This window comes from Dermacentor silvarum, chromosome 6 (genome assembly GCF_013339745.2).
Source record: "Dermacentor silvarum isolate Dsil-2018 chromosome 6, BIME_Dsil_1.4, whole genome shotgun sequence".
Classification (NCBI taxonomy): Eukaryota; Metazoa; Arthropoda; class Arachnida; order Ixodida; family Ixodidae; genus Dermacentor; species Dermacentor silvarum.
In genome coordinates, this window is record NC_051159.1 from 151,308,325 (window position 1) to 151,331,959 (window position 23,635).

At 46.3% G+C, this 23,635-nt stretch overlaps 1 protein-coding gene across 1 annotated transcript; it reads right to left on the reverse strand.

Annotated features, from left to right (window-relative positions):
• Window positions 1-713: 713 nt before the first annotated feature.
• LOC119456236 (glycerophosphocholine cholinephosphodiesterase ENPP6-like) lies at window positions 714-22,396 on the reverse strand. The gene is given in 9 exon segments (XM_037717884.2): window positions 714-2,144; window positions 2,259-2,373; window positions 3,190-3,333; window positions 5,498-5,659; window positions 7,959-8,068; window positions 10,523-10,670; window positions 10,672-10,692; window positions 13,605-13,792; window positions 21,470-22,396. Coding segments are annotated over 9 exon segments (1,404 nt in total). The 5' UTR covers window positions 21,768-22,396; the 3' UTR covers window positions 714-1,926.
• Window positions 22,397-23,635: the final 1,239 nt, after the last annotated feature.

A 23,635-nucleotide genomic window follows, 5' to 3' on the forward strand; every position in this document is an offset into this window, starting at 1 on the left:
TGTGGGCACGTCCCGCTCGGCCGTAGCCTTAGCAGCGCCTGCAGGGCATTGAAGAAAGAGCGGAAGCACTGCGAAAGCCGTGTTTCATTGCCAATAACTCCGCTTCTACTGAACGCATTGAAGTAATGTTTTGCGGCAAATTATTTCTGAAATAGCCTATTTGAACTTCAAATGTCTTTCTACACTACGATAAATGGTGGTTCAGGGCCTCTCTAAACGAAACAAGAATTACAATGGTATTAGACCAGTAAGCGTGTAGGTATATTGCGCCACATTTCACTAGTTAGGTACTTGATAGGCCCTCACGCTACCCCTATTGCAGAGACCTTCTAATCGGTGCTACGAATGATCCGAAAGAACCGAAGGAAAGATGTGTGTTCAAAGATTAAAAATATATACAGTTTCCAACAATGATGAACACTGTTTCGTTTAACCCTAGCAATGAATAAGTGCTCACCCGGTCGCACATACCAGCCATACGAGCAAAGTCTTCATAGACATGACTAGACGAGATGCCTTAGTAAACGTTCTGTAATGTACGAGCGATCTCGAAGTTCGCAAGCAATAATTTGTACAAAAACACTTGCAGTTTGAGCGTGAAAAATTGCGCCAAGGTACGATAGCATATTGTCACGCTATCGCAGGCTTAACACAATCAAAATATTCGACGAGCAGTTATTTCGACGCGTGACCCTTCTGAAAAACCAAGCGTGTTTAAAAACACAAAAACATTTTATTTGACACACAGAACACATAATTTCTCTAGTAAATTGGCGGTCAATATGTTACTCTTTCAAATATATCACGGCCAAGTAAACTGATGTCTGGAGCTACAAAGCCTGCTTGACGTACCACGTCAACATCATCAATATCGGAAAACAAACTGAAATCGCATCCCTCAAACTTGTCTTGAGCTTCATTTTGAGCCACTGTAGGAAAAAAGAATAGTAAACTGGTTTAATTCAATGAACTACCTTACTGATTATACCTTTTTTCAAACTGTCATTGTGGCACCAGACTATACATAGCAAAAATACAAAAATTCACAGCGAACGATAGCATCTCTTGTACAACCAGTGATTTCTGAAGAGGAATAGAGATCACAATCACCTGTGCAATAGTTTTAAAGATTGCACGACAATGTGTAAAGAAATGAAACGGATTGCGAATGCGATGCATTCACATTGGGTCAAAATTAGGTACGGGGAGGACGGAGCGAAATTTGACAGCGTCGGTGAGCAAGAGCTTTCCATTCTTAAAAACCAACGGACCTAATATCTGTCACACCGGTGAGAGTCAATGCATACGAACCCTAATAAAGCTACCGAGCGTTGCAATGAGTGACTTCGTGAGTAAACATGTCACCAGTGAAAATATTCTGCACTGCACATCGATAAAATGAGTCCTGTTGCATATTTGTTCTTTTTATATTCGTTTAGAAACATTATATATGCTTTCTTAATTTGAAAAATTCATTGCATTCTGCACTTCATAATACCTTTTCTTGAAGTTGCAAGATTTGGCACCAGTAATATGACTTTCTTGTGAAAACTCGCGTACCGAAGTATGATTTATCTCCCATCATTTTCTGAGGCTTAGTTAAACATGAAAATAGTTCTCTCACAATAACATCAAGATAAAGATGGCATACCTCTGAAAAGTGGCTGTTCGATAGGCTTAAGGAGCTGTGGCGTTTTGTTCGGGGCCTGTTTAGGCCAGTTTGGCAAAGTCTACGACACAGAGAGACAAATGGTAAAAAAAAAGATCGATCACAATGAGAAGAACCTCAAATAAAACGCGTTGAGCGCTGGATGCAAAGTGCGACTGCTAAAATAAAAAAAAAAATGAGGCGCTTGTACGACACGGCAAGTGACCGTACCAGCGGTCAACAATTTTTTTTTCTTCGACCAGTGGGTCAGTGTACCATCAGTGATATAAGTAAGCGCGCGCCGCGAGTAGGATGTTCGGGACTAGGAGTAGAGAGAGTGAAGCGGCCGCGCTGCCGCTGGCTCCACCGGCAAACATGTCCCGCACACTCTCCTGGCTGCCGCTGTTCTCGAGCGGCTGGATGCCCAGTTGCCGGCAGATGACGTTGTAGTGGTCCACCATGCGCACAGGTCCGCTCTGAAAGCCCTGCTTTAGTCCTGCACAGAGAATATGTATGCGTCGCTATACGAGCGGCCAGAATTTTTGTACATGTAGAAACGTGCTCATCAACCGTGCGTTCCAAATAAACAATCTTTTCCAACGGCATATACCTGGACCGGTGGCCAGAAAGATGGCACGCATGTCTTCGAGCTTCATGGGGTCGTAGCCGTGATTACCGTTGTATATCCTATTTGACCGGGGTACTTGCTTCTCAGTTTCTTGAAGCTGATAAAAAAAAAAAACAAGACGTTCGGAGAAAGTGGGATCAAAAAAGATTTTTGTCACTTTTGGCACAGTTGGCTTTCAGAACTCTGTACCAACGTTAAAAAACGAACATGTCATTCATCCAGGTTTATACGAGCTCGTGTCCACTAAAGCCCGCTCGCCGAACAGCAAAATCAACATCGCTACCAAGTACAAAAGTTGAAAGGCGATTCAACCTCTAATACACATCGATCAAAGACGTCTTCGTGAGAGAGTTGGGATAAAAATGTGGCGCAGTCACTAAGCACGGCACTCTATCGCGTCACCCCTCGTGTGAGGAGAGCAGGAGGTGCATCGGACTCCGTAATTGTTTTTACTTCACATCTTCGGGATCGGCACACAGTTTTAGACTGCACTACCTTCCGCACAATTTGTGCACTAGCAGCACAAATTCACGGGCACGGCTTCAGACTGTACTACCTTCGGGACCGGCCCCATTTTTGACAGTACAATCTCCAGGATCAGTCCATGAAAGAGGCTAGAAATATGCACACCCGATAAAGAAAAGTGGACTTGCCAAGAGTGACATTGTCTTTAAAAGAGGCTGAAGTGAAGCGCAGGAAGGGCCGGGACCAGTTAGCTGGGGTTCGAACCCGGAACTTCCTTTGCAGGTTTCAGATATCTTAAAAGGGATAACATTAACAGGTTATGTTTATCAGGAACGTATTTCACGTCCGCGATTTTACCCAGTAGCCTAGTGCACTCCGCCGCCGCTGCCGAAGAAAAAATCATAAGAAATTGACTCGGACAAGACGCTGCTTAGTCAACACAGCTTACCTTCTTGATCTGGTAACCCGGATCTGCTGTGAGGACAATGGGTTGCGTCAAGTACGTCTCCTTGAGGTGGTACAACTCAGGCAGTTCCTCTCTCTTGAACACGTTGAGGCCTTTAATGTTCAAGCTTTTCAGCTTGGCATATATCTGCGCATGTTAAAAAGAAAGTTTTGTACGCTCTACACAAGCAGCCGAACAACCAAATTCGGTTTCTCGGTTCTGCTGGTTAACGAGATGTTTTAATTATGCCAGAGGTTTTCGTGGTTATGTTGATGTTGTCACCGTATAAGTTGATATATATAAGTTGATATATAAGTTGACGCGCAAGCATTTCTTAGCCTAGTCAGAGCCAAGGTTACACGCGAAGCCATCCAAGGTCACAAAGCTTGTCGCCGATGCGCGCGCACCCACATTCGCCCGCTCGTTAGCCGCTATTGACTCAGTCCCTTGTTGCTCCACGCACTTGAGCGCGCTCTTCCACGCGCCCGCTCGCACGCCGCTACTGGCTTGGCGCCTCCTCTCTTTGATTATCAATCCGGCCACGAACTCTACCCCCGCCCGTGTAGAGGCCTCAAAAAGGAGGAGGAGCGTCTCCTGCTCCGCCTCTTCACGAACACTATGCTGTGCCCGGCGGCTCTTAAACATTTCGATCCGGCCTTTACTTGAGCTTGCCCGCACTGTGCGGAGAAGTCTTCGGACCTCTACCACATGGTGTGGGCTTGCCCATCCAACCCTGCCTTTTCCCCCTTACCCAACTATACCCGGGAGGACTGGGAGGCTGCCCTGCTTGGCTGCTCAGACCTACGGGCCCAAAAGGCCCTGGTTAAGCGCGCCCAAGCGGCGGCTACCGCCACTGGGGTCCCGTACTAGGGAGTCCACCTAGTGTTTGTAAGGGGTGGCCTCTTCAGGGTTGTCCCGAGCATACCTCCTTGTACGTTTTGTCGTACAATTAAAAGTTTTTCCCCACCACATCCTCTCTTTGATGCCCTCGCCCGTTCGGTTGCGCGCGCCACAGATAGACGTGGCTCGGTTGCGCTATGTTGCACTTAGGCGCTTGCAGATACAAGAATAAGCCCTCGAAAGTATCAAGCGGAAGACGGGCGTATAAGTGTAAATGATCTGCAGAGACTACAGAGGTATGCGATGCGTAATCTAGTGGCGAGGGAAAAAGGCAAAGTGACGGTCCGACGCGATACGCGCCGCCGTGGAGCGCGAGCAACAACAGAAGCGACGCGTGTCGAAGAAAAGCGGCACACCAAGCGAACGGCCGCTGAACGGGCCAAGTGCTGCCAATTGGTGGTCCGCCCCGTTTGGGACGCAGAAGCGTACTTTCGAAAGCACTTTGTCCAAGACCAATTTGGTGCGGCTGGTAGGGTCTGAAACCACCTCTGGTTCCGATCGTACATCGTCGGGGTGTCGCGGCCTGCGCATGTGGCGGTCATCAAGTGAGCGTTTCCCCGGGAGGACGTTATTTCGTTCGGGCTTTGCACCACGTGCAGGGAATAAATGCTTCGCATTGACTTAGATAATCATCTAAGGCGGTTTCTGCAGTGTGTGTTTTTTTTTTTTTTTTTAGCATAAGCGAGCAGTCAGACTGAGCGGCTTACAAGGTGTGCTTGCATGCGCAATGGTAGAAGTGGACCTTTCAAATGAGGGAAAAGTTAATTCAGTTTTTGCCAGCTTTATACGTTACAAAAGGTTCTGTGTCAGTGCGACATAGAAAGACAGGGACAAACATTTGTGGACCACAGGGTCATCGAAAGCGCTTCATTTATCCGTGGTGGACCCATATGGTCCGCAATGAAGTGCGATTGAAGCGTTTTCTCGGCGTATCGCATTGCAGCAGTTTTGCACCATGCGTGCCCAAAATTCACGTTTTCTCGATAACCATGGTCCGCGCAAATATTTATCTGCGACTATACACACGCAATGATCCAAACAAAAGCGGCGTCAGACAATGTTGAAATATTTAGTGCTTCAGATCTTAAGAGAAGCGTTTTTAAAAGGTATTCATACTGCAGAACTCCGCAGAACCCGTAGCAAATGACAGCTATGGACATTCATCACCATCAAAGCTTATGACGCGACAACTTTAAAACCCGAGAAAGTGATTGCTAGTCAATATGGAGTTGCAAGCACCCAAAAGGCTATTGCCTTGAAGTACATGGATACGGTCTATAGTTATGCTGCCGGCACTGCCTTGCCACTATCGCGGGCAGTTGATCAATTGAGTAAAATAATTATAACAGCACTTGCGCGACATTTTTGAGAAGCAAGAAACAATTTCCGAACGCGAGGACGTCAACCACACCTTTTCAATCTTGTCCGGGTGGGGCCGAAGCATAGCGAACGACCCGCCGTCGAGCATGGAATGAATGTCGTTGGCGTCAATATGCGGCTCGATGTCGATGAGCTCGAACTTTCCTGGTCTGGTGTCGGTCATGCCGTGGTCAGACACTACGATGAGGCTGAGCTAGGAACGGAAGGACGTCAAGATCATCGCACGTCGAGTATTAGAGACCAGAAATTTGTTCTGGTGACTGAACACTAACTTTAAACAGGTAACTAGCCCCCATCTTGCATATGAGAAACACTCTATTAGAGTTCTATAAAGCTGAGTGTTGCAAAGAAAGGAAGCAAAGATAATGTTTCTTAAATATCTTAAAAGAAGTTGTATTACTATTAACTTCCTGCGCACCCGAAGGCCGGCTATTCTTCGTGTTGGTGGAGTACGTGTGTCCATGTGCGTGTGCGTGCTGCATGAAATCATCGTTCAACGTGAGGCACGATAGGTTACTCCGTCCAAGTTTTGCAAATTACTATAAATTCACCGCAGCACTTTTTTCCCCATGCGTCAGCACGAGCGCATGCAGTTGTGTATAGGTACGTATAAAGCACATGTTGTAATTATTCGCAGACATGTAAACGGGTCATTTTCGTTGTTTGCAATTGCATTTTCTTTCTTCCTTTCGCTTCACCTATGTCGGTGCACAACATTGTTTATTTGTTTGTTGATTTATTTTCTTGTTATCGAGTATGATTTATGGTTGTTCAATTATTTGAAACTACTAATGCTATTACTAATATTATTTGATTTGAAAACATATATACGACAGGAAAGGGAAAGCGAGGAGCAGGCTGACAACTGCCACCACGACGCCTGCCTACTCTTCAGAAAGGAGGAGACAGAAAAAGAGAAGGAAGATAGGAAAAGAAGAGTAGGAAAGGGGAAGAAAGAGCAAGGTGACAAATCTCAAAGAATAAAGTAGAACACACAGTATACAGGTCACACACAGTAAGGCCCATCACTGCAGGTCACGCTACTAAAGAATGTTAAATAGAAGAAATAGTCTCCGAGTTACAAACGTGAAGCTAAGTCAGTTAATTCCAGAAAAGTAAGGAGAGCGCGATGAGGCTGATCGCGTCGGGACGCACAACCACTGGGGTACAAACATTCGTCGAGTGTCGTACACCACAGGCCAATTCTTGTTTTCTGCATTGATTCACGTGCTACAATTGCCATCTAGCCTTTCCCGCAGCGAAACAACCTTGCTGTGCCGCTTGTGGCTGGGAGCGGCGTTCCCGAACGCTTACTCACATCGTATGGGAATGTCCGAGAGCCCGATGTGCGACTCTTGTAGTTGCGAGGTAACCATCGAGCACCTATTGTGTACCTGTCCTCGCTACGACGTAAGTACAACGCCTTTCTCTCAGGACAGCTTCAAACGGACTGAACTCGAGACCGTTATCTGAGTCAAAGATACTCGGACCGTGGCTAGCTACACCCGTCACTGGCACAAAAAGTGATGCATGCATTAGTACAGTATTTGAAGTGCACCTGTTTAAGAGACCGCTTATAGTGTCCCTGTACATCGCCCCACGTGTACTCAGTACTCACTCTCTATTTTCCTCTTTCCATTCCCCCTTTCCCTTACGCCTGGTGTAGTGAACGGAACGTGACCGGTCCACATGGTTTCGTCATTTTTGCAGCCAAACGCATTGTGTGTCTCCAGGGGCCTTCGATAACCCCCGACGCGCTGGCCACAAATGCGCCGTTGATGTTAGGACAGCACGACGGCGGCGGCGCCAACGACGCGAACGCGAACCGGACGCTATTCTGGTTGACATCCCTGCCTTTCCTCTCATTGCTCCCTCTTTCTCTTCTGACATTTATTTGTTTTATTCGTATTTGCCAGCGCCCAATGAAATGATTAGACAGGTTTATAACTTGACGTTTTCTATCCGTTCGGCTCAGACCACTTGTATGCAGCGCGGTACGGGAAGCACACAGCTTCTCAGGAGGAACGTTGACACTGTGCACACAACGCTTACGCCCGCAGCGGAAGCCTCGGGGCGTATTCTGCGACGATCACATCGGCGATACTACCGCCTTCGCACGACGTAGTGCTCAACTACGCCAATCAGCTCATCCGACTTTGCTCAACCAGCCAATCGGCGCGCGCCTGACGGCCGAGGCGATACTATCGCCGAAAGTGACCGTCGCAGAATACGCCCCAGAATGCGGCCCTGGCTCCGGCAGGGCCAAGTGAACGGAACGTGACCGTCCACATGGTTTCGTCATTTTTGCAGCCAAACGCATTGTGTGTCTCCAGGGGCCTTCGATAACCCTCGACGCGCTGGCCACGAATGCGCCGTTGATGTTAGGACAGCACGACGGCGGCGGCGCCAACGACGCGAACGCGCGTCGAGTGTCCGTATAATTGCTACGGCAATAAAACACCACGCCCTCATCATCATCGATCGCCCCTTACCTGATCGCGGATGTTTTGTCGCTTGGCTTCGTCGAGCAGATGTTTGATGACATTGTCAGCGCTTTTGAGTGCGTGTCTTCGCTCCATGGAGTCCGGACCACTGCCATGTCCTGGAAACAAGGTACAGTTTAAGTCACTCGAGGCAGTACACGCTTACCTGAAATCACCGAGTCTTTGTGCCATGAAGTGTACCAGAATACAAAGGTGAGATTGTGCGTGAGCGGTTATCATGAAGAAAACAATTTCGGCAGAGACATTTAGGACTGTTTACGTGTGGGATTGCGAAAGCATTATACCGTTTGTAGACCTCGGAACGTCATGAACGCGCGCACTAGGCCCACCTTTAGTAAGCCAGAACCATGGAGCCACCGTGGCGTCGGGGAAACGTGCTCGTCTCTCACCCCGGAGGCCCCGGTTCCATTCCCACCCACACCGAAACGTACCAAATTTCCTTTTCAAAGTCATTAATTTACTTTGTTTACAGGAATCTCCCGGATAAATCTGAGCATTTTATGACGTGTTCCTACTCTTTGCAGTGTCGGCCATTTTTGGTACCATCTTTCGGTCACACGAACGGATTTTCACGTAATGTGGTAGTAATACTCTCGCAACAACAACAACAACAACAATAACAACAACAATATCAATAATAATAACAATAAGAAGAAGAAGAAGAAGAGAAAGTGGAAAGGTTGAACAGAGCGGAAACGGGAAAAGAGAGAAAACGCAAATGCCGAACTAGCTACCAACTGTCACGTTCGTTGCTCTGAAGGCAATATACTATACAAAAGGGAAGCAACAAAACAATGGTAAACACGAAGCACTAAAGGAATCCCCCACACCCACACTGGGGGGCCACGAAAAACGTTAACGCTGTATGAACCGCACGAGGGACAGAAAAAGTCCCTGGTACGTGAGTTCGAATACTGATTGTATCTTTCGGATTGACAGGGGGGCCTTTGTCGTGTGACCTTTCCTTGCCAGTTTCCTGCTTCTACCTTTTCCTTCTTGGCCTATTTGCCCTAATTTAGTGTCGGCATCTTTCTTTCTAATCGCTATCGAGTTGCTACGAACGTACTACATAGCTACATCTCCGACTAATAAAAGTGATAACACGCGCTATTTTAGCTAACAATGAAAATTAAAGTTTTACGCTCGAAAATTAGGGTATTACGCCTGAAAATTAAAGTATTACGCATATGCAATCGCGTCGTAGTTCACTTCGAAGTCAGATATGCTTAACCCGAATTCTACAATGCCAGCGAGACGAAACTGACCGCGGTCAGGAGGTCGCTTTTAGTGAAGCTTTCTTCGTGGCGTCCTAAGACGTGGACGCTGTGGCCCGTCGTAGAGCTGGGGCGCGTGGATGTCTTAATGCGATGAGCATTGTTAGCTTGCTTCCCCCTGTGCTACGGATTTCAAATGAAGGTGTTTTCAGCAATACGGCGTATCGCTGCATTCCTTAAATGCAAATTGCATCAACGTGGACACTCATCGTGAGTTGGATCCTGTAGGAATTTGTTTTTAGTCTTGTATGCTTTGTTGCCTTCGTGTTGCATATATTGCCTTCGGCGCAAAAAAAAACAAAGAAAAAAAAACATAACAGTTGGATGCCAGCGCTGTGCCCGTGCTTTCTTTCTTGCCTTGCTTTTGCACTGTGCATGGGTGTGTTTCGTTTTCATTTATTTTTATGACGTGGAACTGCCCGTTCTCTATCTTTTTTTTACGAAATTATACTCGCTTTTTCGCTTTTTCATAACTTTACTCGAAGAGCTGGACTACATGGAAGTATTAGTGGAGGGATAGAGTAATGTGCTTTGTTATTCTTAGTTTTTTAAGGTAATATCCTGCATTGGTGAGTTCAAAGTTTCACACTTTCTATCAGCAAACCTATATCTACTACTTTCTTGGCCACTCCCCCGTAGTGAATGAGCGCAATTACTTTAGGAACAAGCAAGCTAGCAAAAATGATGGCGGTTTTCCCTGTGAGAGAACGCAGCTGTCGGCGTAGATGAGTTCAAACATGAAGGAATCGCTTAAGTCTGCTGTTTTCTTCTTTTTTTTAATAAAAGGTTTGTTTTTGTTTTGCAAGTGACAATTTTTTTTACAGGTGAAGAATATGCAGGTGGCACACGTTTGCAAGGTAATATACATTTGCTAAACGTTAGTAAAACACTATTCTCTTTCATCATGTATTCTTCCAAAGGCGACACCCGGCGCTATAGCATCGTCCTGTCAAACACACACACACACACACACACACACACACACACACACACACACACACACACACACACACACACACACACACACACACACACACACACACACACACACACACACACACACATATATATATATATATATATATATATATATATATATATATATATATATATATATAATTTACACTCTCCTCAGAGTGCCAGCACTGGAAATGAAATAGTACATCAGCGAGTGAACGCACAAACACTGTCCCGGAACTTCACTGGGCAGCGTGTGAAATATTAAAGGGGTGCTTTTCGGAGTGATTTTTCCCACGCAAGCAACATATATTGGCTTACCTTCCGCATCGACGGCTTCATAGTAAACAAGTGCAAAATCGAATTTGTTCTGTTTAAAATTGTCCACTATTTCAGACAGCGCATCTTTAGTGTCGTTTTCAACCGTAGGCCACTTCCAGTAATCCCTGTAGGGAATGCATTTCGTCGGGCTTGACGCCTCGTATTTCCACCTGAAAAAAGAAAAAGAAACTTATATAGCGCAATTTTTTTATTTCATGCAGTGTTGAAACCTTTCCTTTGAAAACTCAAATTTTGAAAAGCCTTTAGCGCTTAGGGAAGTAATGTTTAACTGCCTCTTGTAATTGTGCCTTTCCCCTCTCTCCCCAGCGTAGGGTAGCAAACCGGATCTTCCCATCTGGTTAACCTCCCTGCCTTTCCCCTTTCTTCTGTCTCTCTCTCTCTCTCTTGAACAAGTGAAATAATATGCTCCAGAAGCATTCTGTGTCTGTGTAAGTGAATATTCTGTAAATACATCTTTCGTCTACATCTCGCCTACGTCGCAATATTTTTAGCAATGAAACGCCTGCAAATGACGTCGTCTTCAGTGAATTGTAACAGCACAGTGGAAATAGAAAGTTCGCAGAGAAATGGTTGCATGTCTTCCATGATTCAGAGCTGCAGGCTTTTGTTCGATTCCTTTTTTTTCATCATGCTTAACAACAAATCACTCAAATATTAAAACAAAACAAGAAAACAATAAAGACAGAAAAACAACCGCAGCCACAACATGCTAACTGAATTTCAATTCTGCGAACTTGCGTGTATACATAACATACCACACACCATCAATTTCTTCCCCATGCCGTCAATCAACACCGGAAAGAGAACCTCCAACGAATTTTGGCCGTATGTTAACCCTCGTATTTCACTCGATTTACTGAAGGTTTACCGTAACCATATATATTACTAGAGTTGAGGGCGAGGGGAGGGAGGAGGGGTGTAGACTACATTGATACATTTAAACAGTCACAAAATTATTCACCACATTGTTCAAGAGCAACGGAAAAGCGTGCGAGTTTCAGGCATTAATGAACTCGGCTATTCTTTTACTACTGCCTTATTTCTGAAAATGGCGGAAGCGTAAGCCCGTGAGCACTGCCTAGTTCGCGAGCCTGAGCTAGCACAAGATTGCAGGGATTTACACAGCAGCCCGGCAACGCACAAGCCATTCGAATGCCGACCCGAGATATGCAGCTTGTTGTTCGCGAGCCGCAGGGCCATTTCTTCGGATTAAGCTGAACGTTCCGGTGATCCTTATGCTCCTGTTCGAAATGAGCTTACACAGATTCTTCATTTGTCTTCGAATGAGCGAGTGCGTTGTCATCAGTGACATCCTAACACCCTAAAACACACGAGAAAGAGAGAGAGAGGGGAGGGAAGGGAAGGAAGTTCTAGACTGTTCTGTTCGCTACCCTACAAATGGGGACAGAATAAAGAAGCGAAAGAGAGAGAAAAGAATGGACATGAGCTTAGATCAATCACACGCAGTATGCGAGGTGCAGCGCATCGACAGTCGGGCACTCAAGTCTGTCGCCGTTTTTACTGCAGAAAAGCTCGTTTGGCTTTCTGGCTTGATGAGCTGTGAGGCCAGGCTACCAACACCTTTCCTTCTGTAATAGCCCAATCATCCAGTCTACTCAAGGCACACTGGAGGGGCTGGCGCTGTTCGTCGAAGGGGTAGCCGTGGCAATAAGATTGTCTATAGTAGCGCCGAAGGAGACAGGCGCCCCCAGCCAATCAGCACTTCAGCAGCACATGAAATGGTCCCCCATCCCCCTCCCCACGTGTAGGGTAGCAAACTGGACTAAGCCTGGTTAAGCTCCCTGCCTTTCCTTGTTCCCTTCTCTCTCTCTCTGTACACTTACAGAAGGCCGTCCCCCTCCTCCTCCCCCTGCACTTATCGCATATGGATGAGTCAGCCATTTCTATACGGTAGCTGTAGGATTTAATGAAGGTAACTTCGACCCACAGCCAACACAGTAATGTTGCGTCACGTCGTGCAATTATTGGTGGTAACTTCACACGTCACGACTTTTATGGGTTCCGAACTCACGGCAGTTCGCTCTGCTGTGGAATTTAATTAAAAAATGCTCTACGTTGCACATGGGAAATATTCTGCATATCTAAGGCAGAACTTCAAGGTGTGCGAAGTTAACAATGTGGAAATTAAGACCAATTGGTAGCACAAATCAACAAAATTTGCCATTGCGTCGCTGATAAAGGACACGATATAATCCTTCAGTGCTGCCGTGACATTGTGGCACCGTTGATAACCTCCTCGCCGACGACACTGCCCGATGTTCTCCCGCTGGAACGCCGACACTACTTATACTGCAATCAATAGTGGACGCTGCGAGATAATTACCTTCGCTCTCTCACTCGAAACATTACGTCGAGTTATCGGAATACTCTGCAGTACTCCAACCGTCGCTTATACAGCCCGAATCCGTCACACGAGAATGAGTCCTCGACAATAAATGTGTTGTAAAATCTTGCTAGTTTATCGTTCTTGAATATAAATAACCACAAAAATATTCATACAATCCAGTTGTATATATGTACATACATATGGCAAAACCCTCCGACATTATTATTCGGATCAAATACTTATTAACACCAGTCGTTTCGCCTCTTTGGTTGTCCTCACAGCACTGCCCCAGCTTCCCGCCGAAATAAAGAAAAACAAAGGGAAGATTCTTGTAATGTCGTGCAAATTTAGCTATATTTCCTTGCGAAACAACTCGACCGTGCATTCGAACGACTCGCGTTGTTCTTACTTCCTCCTGTAGTGAACTTTTTGGTCAGAACTGGCCGCTAATATGTATACGGGCAAAAAGATCGTGTGATCCCTGTTGACATGAGAGCCATCTTGGAGTAGCCGATACACAACTGGGAGAACGCATCAAAATGTGTGACTTTAACGCGTCAAAAATGATCATCCTTGTTTACTGTAGTTCATATCATTGGTATTTTCTACCGTACCTTTCTTGTGAGTCGCGCTTAGATTACCACATGAATGCGGTATAACTAACACCTGTTCCTCTGGCACTAGGTACAAACTGTACAAATCTAGCGGGCGCACCTGACAGCCATCCCACCAGTACATTGCAGTGCGGAGACCGTTTTTCTCCGCCGTGACCCAGACTGGCTCCGCATGGTTCCACCAGTGCGGGTGCGATGCATTCGGGTTGGGTGCCATCGTAAAGAAGTCATCGTACTTTTCGTCGTACATGTAATTCTGCACGAAGCCGTGCCGTTCCCCGTACAGACCTGCACAAAAGGCGAGGAAAACTGTCAGCACGTACACAAACAAGCACAAGAAAAAATCGTTCGCGAAATAAAAGAGGTGTTATTTTGGCACCGTCGAAAAAAATGCCCTCAAGGTCTAGCCATTTGCCACATGCTCCTAGTAGACCATAAGGAAATTCCTTTCTGCATGCACTGCTTGTTGCTCTCAAGCACACCACCGCACCACACTAGCGTTGCCTGGATGCTTTGCGATTGGCCCGGTACGCATGTATACCACATTCCGTGAAGGTCTCCAGCTATACAGTCATCCTCTACTGAGGGGCCCTTCCAAGTCTAACATAAAAGCAGTCACAGGCACAGAAGCAAAAACACTGAATGTGTGTAACCACCTCAACTGTACAAACCCTCGCAGAAAGCAGACGCCTTTCGGGTTCCAGTTTGGCTGACACTCACAAGGTCCCGCTCCGAGCACTCCGACATTAGGGAGCGTATACATGAAACTCTTACAGCGCTTGCATTTAGGCCCCCTATCCGATGTTATAGAGTTTATACACGCGACCGGAACGACACGCGGTCACACCATGGCATGCAGTTCGTCGGGAACCACCAATGCCTACATGTAATTATCAAATTCGGTCAGCCGCTTGCGCAGGAATCAACAGTATAAAAATGTAATATATATATTTTCCCACGTAGTTGCAAACACTTCACAGCTGTCTTGTAGTTTCTTCTGGAGTTCGGCTGTTATCAATTCCTGATAAAGTGGGTGCTGTCTGTGGCCACGTGATGAACCACTGACATTGCGTGCTGCACAATACGAGCTCCGCTCACGAACACCAAATGTCTAGCACCAGCAATACGCGCTATCAAACAATGTGGCCCCGCAAACCACGTTCGGTAACACGTTAACAAGCCTCATGCATTCGAATCTTGTGCGATTACTTCCGTGAAAAAAAAAACAAAAAAAAAAAACCGCCAAGATCAGGCGCATCGCTTGAAGCTCAATGACGCGATGCATAGAGTAACATACGGATTATCCTTGTATGGTACTCTATGGCGATGCTCCTTTAAGTTAGCGAGGTGCAGTATAGTAGAGGATGACGTGCGCATGACCTCGTCGCCTGTAGCTGATAGTTGTCGGTGTCACGTGGGCGAAGGCGATGTATGATGATCGTCAAAGAAGTACAACACATATCTAAATACATTTAAGGTTTCTATTCGCCTTGTGTCACAGTGGTGCATGCCTTTTCTGGGGAATTGGCCAAGCAAGAATAGGTACATACCACGTGGAACAAATTGTATGTTGGCAGGAAACGCCACGAATGGGCACGTACCGAGATTCGCACACCCAATGGCATACACCCCGCTTCAAATGTGCAGTGGCCCAAGTTGTCTATTCAGCAAGAAATGCCTATAAGTGGCACGCACCCAGTGACTCAAGTTGTACTCCAAACCGCCGGAGGACAGGCGAAGAAAGCTTAGATTTAACTTTATTAAATTTTATTTCAATATGGACTGACGCAAAACTTCATTCCGTAGTCAAATATAAAGTAGAGTATGTCTGCAGCTCCGCCAAAAAGAAATGTTTAAGTGTGTTCAGGTTAAATCCTTCATGGCGAGTCGACTACATCCCGCGTCAACGTTTGGTCGTGGTTAGATCAGAGATGCTGTATCAAGTGCGCGAAACTCACTGCTGACTGCCCCTGGCATGTACGCGGAGAGGACCCTCTATAGCTTCACCCATTTTAACGCAGCTTCTCGCATCAGAGCAAAATACGATGTAGCCAATGCACACGACACCGCGGCGTATCTGCCAGCAAACGCAAGTTCTTTTTCACTTGTTTCCGGTACTCTCTCCCTGACCTCATTCTATCTTTTTCTAGCGGGTCCCGACTCAACTTGTCACGCTGCAGCTGCATAAAGGTAGACGTAGTCTCCCCACTGCATGGAGCCGCGACTTTCAGATTGAGCATATTGATGGAGAGAACGCGCCTGCCTGAAAACAAGCGTACTGCTGCCGTTTGAGCGAGGGGTGACTCGCGCTTGGTAAAACCGGGAAACGCAACTAGACGTCGCAAGGCGTGGATATCAAACAAGCTGTGGCCATCCTTTTGTATGTGACTGTCGATTAATGGGAACCGCCGCGATGCCAAGTGGCTGTACCGTTCTGCAAGTATAGCCCGTACTTGAGCTGTTATAGACCGGCTGCATTTTGATGTGGACGAAATGCAAAAACGCTCGCATACTTCAATTTTGGTGCCCGGTAAAGGATCCGAGGTGGTCAAAATTAATCCGGAACTCTCCCCTACGGCGTCCGTCATAACCAACTGTGCAGTTTCAAGTGTAAACCCCGTACTTTAAGCCTAATAATGGGATAGTATCCGTTGGGAACACGGCCCTTTAGTCTGCACTCTAAGGAAAATTTGCACCCTTTAAAGGCACATTTAAGAGAAACACGAAAACAAGTAAAAATTACAAAGTATTCAATCTAAACTCTGACGCTTGCCATTATTATTTTTTTTCAGGGTTCCGAAGTTCAGGTTCGGCATTTAACGAAAAAAAAAGTCGGAATTGTCATATCAGTAGTCCTATAGTAAGTATGATCTGGTCGGCATCCGTATGTGGAAAGCCAGGCCTTTGCGCACAGGTTGCAATCATCGAACGCAACGTATGCAGCGACGCGCTTCCCGGTTCCCCGCCGTGTTTAACGAGAAGCGTGCAATGCAGCGGAAGCAAGATAGTGCATGTGCCGGATAGACAAGCCATACATTCGAGGCGAATTCTCCGAACAATATTCTGCTACGTTGTAGAAAATCTATGGATATTTATCTATACCAAATATGATAACTCCGCTGGAAGTATTCTTCCGTCACGCCTACCTTGTGCATGCTCAGATAGTTTCATTTTTTTTTTACCGTATCACATTTTGAGAGATTTGCTCGATGTGTTCGCACTGATACGTCTAAAGAGACGGTACAATGCGTGGCTTACTTGCACTTACGCAAGCGATGTGTATGTGGAGTAAGAATAATGAGGGACCTCATTTTTATCTGATAAATGGCTTTCATTAATTTCGGATTTTGTCTTTGTACTTATCTTGCATGCAGCAGTTTCAAGAATTGTGTGCATAATTAGCATTTCGAAAGAAATCAGTAGCCAGTGCTACGTATGCATGCATCAACGTCTCTTCCCTATAGTCACATGTAATAAATTCAACGTTTTCCTTGTTTTCCTTGTCCAATACGATCGTGGAGCTCCATCTACCTATATAAACTACTGCATGGCTTTAACGTATGAGCTCCGTCAGCGTCGCCTGCAAACAGGTTTCGCGCCAGACTGTGCGTACACTTTTTTGCTGGGGGTCGCTGCCGCTCGCGAATCTCATTAGGGGCATCGTACAGAATGAAGCGGAAAAGGAAACCACGACGGGCTCTTGCTGCCAAGGGGTGCAACCGACGTGGGCAAAACACAACCGCCGTCAAATAAAGCAGGAAAGAATCACGCGCAAACCTCCCGGCTGTAGCTGCTTATTCAGCAAACTGCGTTACCAAGCACGTGTGCAACGCGAATTAAACTTTCAACGGTTCTCGGGCTTTGGCGCGAGCCCAATATATCTGATGCAGATAAATATGCATGTCCTTCGGCAGCACTGAAATACTAATTTAAGCGAAAACAAGAGTTTTGGTGTGCACGTAGGTTTTGACAACGAGCCGGTGAACTTTCAGCATGTCATGCTCGATAAATATGCAGGGATTAGAGAGCGCTTCAGCAAAAAAAAAAGAAAAAAAAAGTTATGCTGATCTACGCACCGTGGGAATCAATGTTATGCGAGGCATTTAGCGGGTAGCTGGTTACCCAGCAAGGTTTGGGATTTTTCCAAAGCGCTCCCAGTAGGACGAACTTGTTTGCGTAATGCGAGCGATTGTGTGCGCGACGCGAGCGCGTGCGTGACAACAGCAACAAGGCGACGACGGTGGTGACAAGGATAGCATGACGGTAGTGGCATAGCGACTGATCTGTTGTACTCCCTCGAACAAACGGTATATGGTGTTGTGCCGCATAGATTAGAACAATCTTACGCGATGTTTATCTGTGGGTGGTACAGCGTTCACAAGTTACGCCGAAATGCAAACACCCAACACCAAATCAGGCGGATGCGCAATGTGAGACGTCGGCGCGATTTCAGGAGGAATAAGGCCATGTATGAGGCTTGTAGAGGGAGGAATGGTGATAAGAAGCGTACGGGTACAGATGAGTACGACGCCATATCTAACTAAACACATTCAAGCCTTCCACACCCATTGTGTCATGTACCCATTCAGGAGGATTAGCCGAGAATGGACACATACCCAGCGACAGATATACAGTGGACCGTAGAATGGGGTAGCCCAATTATAAAAAATTTGGCGGAAAAAAGTTCCGTGGAATAGTATGTGCTATTCTATCAGGATACCTGTGGACTTAAGCGATACCTGTAAGCCGACATTAAATGTACAGGTATTACATGCCGTGATGTATTGTTTTCATTACGCAGAGCAGAAATCCACTTTCTGGCACTTTATTAACTATTATGCAATTTAAGAAAAGATTGCAATAATTCTTGTCCTAGAGCTGGATTATTCGATGAGGCGGACATTACTAGCACGCAGATATCGAAACGCATGTTCAGCTAATTAACTCTTTAATTACTTTACGCCACATAACCTAATTTACGAATTGTAACCGGTGAGCTGAAAAGACATATGCACTTGAAATTGATTTCCAGGATGACACCAGTTTCGAGATATTATTTCCAAAAGTGTGGAACGAAATACATGGGCCATACCAGTTTCTTTTGTGCTTTAATGCATAAAAGAGCGTTTTGTTAAATGTTAAAAATGTAAGTGGAACAACAGGGCATTTTTTACGGCAAGTTTGAAGGCGCATATCTCAAAACTGACGTCATTCTGGGAATTTATTCCAACTGTCCTTGCAAACTCACCGGCAGCAATTCCTAAACTGCAATATTTGCCGCAAGGTAACCAATTCAAAAATTAAGTCGTGGATTTTGTGTTAATTAGTTGGATATGTGTTTTGATTTCTCGTGCAAGTAACGTCTGCCTCTCTGTATTCGAGGACTAGAATTCTATTATCTGAAACAGGCCATTTTTTTAAATTCCATATAGCTTGTAAATTATCGCCCTGAGTATACCTGATGATAATTATGAACCTTTGCAGACTATAGCCCAGTTTTCATCACTAATCTGAGCGTTGTCCTAAGTGTTGACACCAAGGATAGGATAGGTGTTCGTATCCACCTGCGGCCAGTTGTTTTTTCATCCACTTTTCAATTTCATTTATTTATCATTTCTTTCTTTTAATTAAAAATACGGATAATTTTCCCTATGCTGCTCTTGGTATCATTGTTTGTTGGTTTCTTATGATATCTCACGCACATGTTCGTTTAGATACCTTTACGCAAGCACGAGCTAGCGATAAGTTCTTTTTTTTTTTTTTTTTTTTAGTGGTAAGTTATTAAAAAAAAGAGGTCGCTCGTTTCATTTCTCTAGCTGCATAAACATGTAATTCAAAGATATAAAAGTACCTCTAAGGATTCTTTCACGGTGATAACGGTTTCGTATCAAAACCATTTTTATTGCAACGACTTAGCTTGCGCCCAGTCAGACAGGAACGGAGGTGCGCGGTAACGTCTGAGGAAAAATGAATGCGTTTCCTTTCTTTCTTTTTTTCTGGAACGCTACCCATCATTCCACACCTCATCATAGGCCAAAAAGTGATCCTGTTTCGAACGAAATTTACTCATCCATTCATTTTCTGGAACGTGTTTTCTGAGAAATTATCTCTTAGGAACTTCACATGGCCAGAAAGGCCTTTCTGCCTTTGCGATATAGGCCACGAAAGATAACAGCTACCGCCGTTCAATATACTTAAGAGGGACAACTGGCACAACTCAGTTGCTTCATGCGGCTTTCAACTACGCCTTCCATTCAGATAAACAGTTGCAGAAGTGCAAAAGTGTCACATTACTTACGCGTGGTATTGCAAACAGTTTAAGCCGAAGCTGCCAAATTATTTCATGTGGCTGTTTATTAAGCATTATAGGTAGCCATGGGGAGATTAGAGAAACGGTGTTAAACCGATAACGCCCATGCAATTTGTGCAACGCCTACTCTTCAATATATTGCTTCAAGAAGTTATCGCTCCCATTCGTGGCTCAAGTGGCTCCCTTTCAAACTTTACGTCCTAGCATTCTTGTACATCGAGTAAACACTTCTCAACCTGATAAGCCTCATACTTGTCGACGAGATATGTCGTTTGACACATGTTGGAGAAGCGGCTGGAATAGTTGTCCTGTTCAAGTGACTCCCGATTAGGAGAGAGAGGCGAGTCCTTAAACGGAAACTAGAGGTGTTTGCTGGCTAGTAGGCCTGGTCAGGATCTAAGGAAAGCTGAGTCGGAGTGACACGTTTCACAGACATTGATGAACCGGGCAGTTAATGTTCGAAAAGCTCGTTACGAAGGCCACCGAATTTCAATCTATACAAAACGTGAAGGGTAAGGCTCACACTTATTCTTTGAAAAGTATGAAGCAACAGGTAACACATATCGCGGTCGAATACATGAACTTGGACTTTGGCTGACGTATGACCAAATACTCTAAAACTGGAATTTCCTTGGCCACGCCGCCGCTGGCAGCATACATGCATAGTTTTATATCTTCACCATCATCATCAGCCTAAATTTATGTCCACTGCAGGACCAAGGCCTCGCCCTACGATCTTCAATTACCCCTGTCTTGCGCTAGCTGATTCCAACTTGCGCCTGCAAATTTCCGAACTTCATCACTCCACCTAGTTTTCTGCCGTCCTCGACGGCGCTTCCCTTCTCTCGGTATCCATTCTGTAACTCTGATGGTCCTCCGGTTATCCATCCTACGCATTACATGGCCTGCATAGCACCATTTCTTCCTCTTAATGTCAACTACAATATCGGCTATCCCCGTTTGCTCTTTGATCCACACCACTATCTTCCTGTCTCTTAACGTTTTATATAGTTTTATATAGGCAGAGTCTATTCTCCCTGCAGCCGGGAGAATTTCTGAAACGAATTTCTCCTGGCACTCACCTCCTATTGGCGCTCGGAAGTCACGTGACAAACTGCCCGGAAAAACTGCCTGCAGGTGTTCCGTAACCTAACCTAACCTATCCTTCCGAGAGACGATAGTAGGTTAGTACTGGGAGAAATTCATTTAAAATTCTCCCGGCTGCCGAGAGTATAGACAATTCCTTTTATTTACATGTGTTCGAATACGGGAAAGAGCGTCAGAAGTCATCGAAAGCAGAACCGCTGTCAGAGGTATATTCGCTTCTCCCTGTTGAGTGCTTTTCTTTCAGTAACAGTGACCTTAATGTACCAGACAATTGGTATTACGTACTGCGCAGGAGTGGGACCTCTAAGACAGCTGCCTGCTTCACATCTTCATAGAGTTACAGGTTGCATTGATCTGCCTCATGAACCTGCAAACCTCAGGACATGAAGCAAAATCATAACTTCGATCCCATCATGAGTCAACCTGGAGATCGACCTCATGCACTGAATCATTCGGTTATCGAGTCCCTCGAGCAAAGGGAAACATCTTTTGCAAATCACGACAGACGGTCTCCAGAAAGGGCCCTAATTCATGAAAACACAGCTCACCGGTGACGATGCTGTACCAATTGGGGTAGGAGTTGGCCGGCATGATGGGCACCACGTACTCGGCCTTCACTCCCGTCTTGGCCAGCTCGCCGAAGCCTGGCAGGTCCGGTTCGGACAGGTAGTCCCAACGCACGCCATCCACCAGGATGAGGACCACGCGCGGACGAGCCGCGGCCGTTACGGTCGCCGCGTTGGATTCGGAGACGACGAATGCGGAGACTAGCAGGAAGCCGAGCGCACAGTCAGCGAGACGAGAAGACGCGACTCCGCGCAATGACTTTAACCGCGGTGGACTCATTTTTTAGCGCTACTGCTCAAAGATTTCAGGTATAGGTGTTTACAAGGTGCAGACCGGCGGCTGCTCTTGGGGGTACTGGCAAGGGAGCTAGGACAGGACGACCCTAAAAGAGCACTGCAGAGATCGAAAACTAGCGACTGAACGCGCAGTGAAGCTCAAGTTCAACGAAAGCGCCAGAGGAGCAAACTGCCTTCACCGGTAACACGGCCCGCCCCTTGAATGCGGCGGCGACTATCTCGTGGATGGCAGAGTAGTGAGGTGCGCTGGCGTGGGGAAAGGGTGGCAGTAGAGGAGGGTGTGCGCAAAGGGAAGACCTCACCTCCGTTCGCACACGAGGCAATTGGCCTTCTCACTCCCACCTGCTACCATAGTCAATACCGTGTGCGTGCGCTTGACGGGCATAACAACCTGCGAAACCCGGTTGCCAACACCGCCACGAAACGGCACATAGCGGCCCCTCGTTCGTCACCGCACACGATTGTAGGAGCGCTATCTACGCTGCTGCGACAGCACCTTGTGCAATAAAGCACCCCTCGCTCGGCTCGCCAGACGACCGCTCGGGATCGTCGCGCTATGCTGTTTGTTGCTGCTGCCGCCGCAGCTGCCTCGTGCGGGTCGTCGGGCTCGCGAGCGGTTTCCGCCTGGCGCGCGTGCGCGTACCGCCGCTGTGGTGCGCCAACACGGTTTTCCCGGCTCGACGGCATTCCGTCGTGCTGCTGGCGTTCACATTTCAGTACGTTGAGTGCTCCCGAGATGGAGCCTCTCTTCAATGGTCTCACTGGGTCTCGCCAACGAGAACGCAGGAAATGAGTAAGAAAGGAACAAACAAACCAGTAGGAAAATTACGACATAAATTAAAGGAAAGCTTTTCCAATGGGTACTGTGCCTTCTCCAAGCGACACCAACGCCGAAGAGCTTGAGAAGGGTGCTTAATTAACTGGAACATGTTCTGTCGCCTGCCAGGTTCGCTTTATAGCGCGCGAAATTCAAGTTCGTGTAACACCCTGGGGGATTATGGCTCTACATGCCCAGGCAACGTGGCTGATATTTGTTCTTTACCAACACTAATGGAGTGAGAAATCTCGAACAAGTAGTAAACTCAGAGAAGTCGCCATTTGCTCCTTGCGATTGGATGAGGGGGCCCTGTCATGCTGATTCTCATACAGGGGTCACGTTCGCATATATATTACTGACAATTTCAGTCATTGCAAGGGGTGAAACTTTTAAGATCTCTTTTCCTGACTTCCTTCCAATCAAAATAGCCTTCGAACTTCAAAAAGAAATGCTTGTATGTGAGGCTAAGACATTCAAAGTATCTTTCACGTCATTTGCTGACACGTGGTAGACTGTCTACTTTCATCCGAAAAAGTAAAGGGGGCGCCTTGCGCGAAAGAACCAGGGTGCCGAACCGAAACAAATTCCAGTTCGGTTCGGGTTCAGGTTCAGCGAGCTCTGATTTCATTCCGGTGAAGTTCCGGTTCAGAGAGAGAGACAGACGAAAGGGGAGAGGCAGGGATGTTAACCAGAAGGGAAGATCCGGTTTACTACCCTACGCTGGGGAGAGAGGGGACGGGGAGGTAAAGTGACAGGAAAGTAGAGATAAAGGAAGGGAGCAGAGATACGCAATCACAGTCGGTCACTGTTACCGCATACAGTCACTGCACAGCCCAGTCCAGTTCAGAGAAATAAAAATTCATAACAGTTCTGCACAGAATACTTTATCTCGCCCCATTGCGGTGTATTGCACAATCTTATCGACGTTTCTGCATGGCGCAGGCGTAAATTTTGTCAGAAGGTAGATGAAGTGGGGTCCCTGAGTCAAGGCAGAGAAAAATCAGTGTTTTTTTAGATGAATATCAATTAAATTT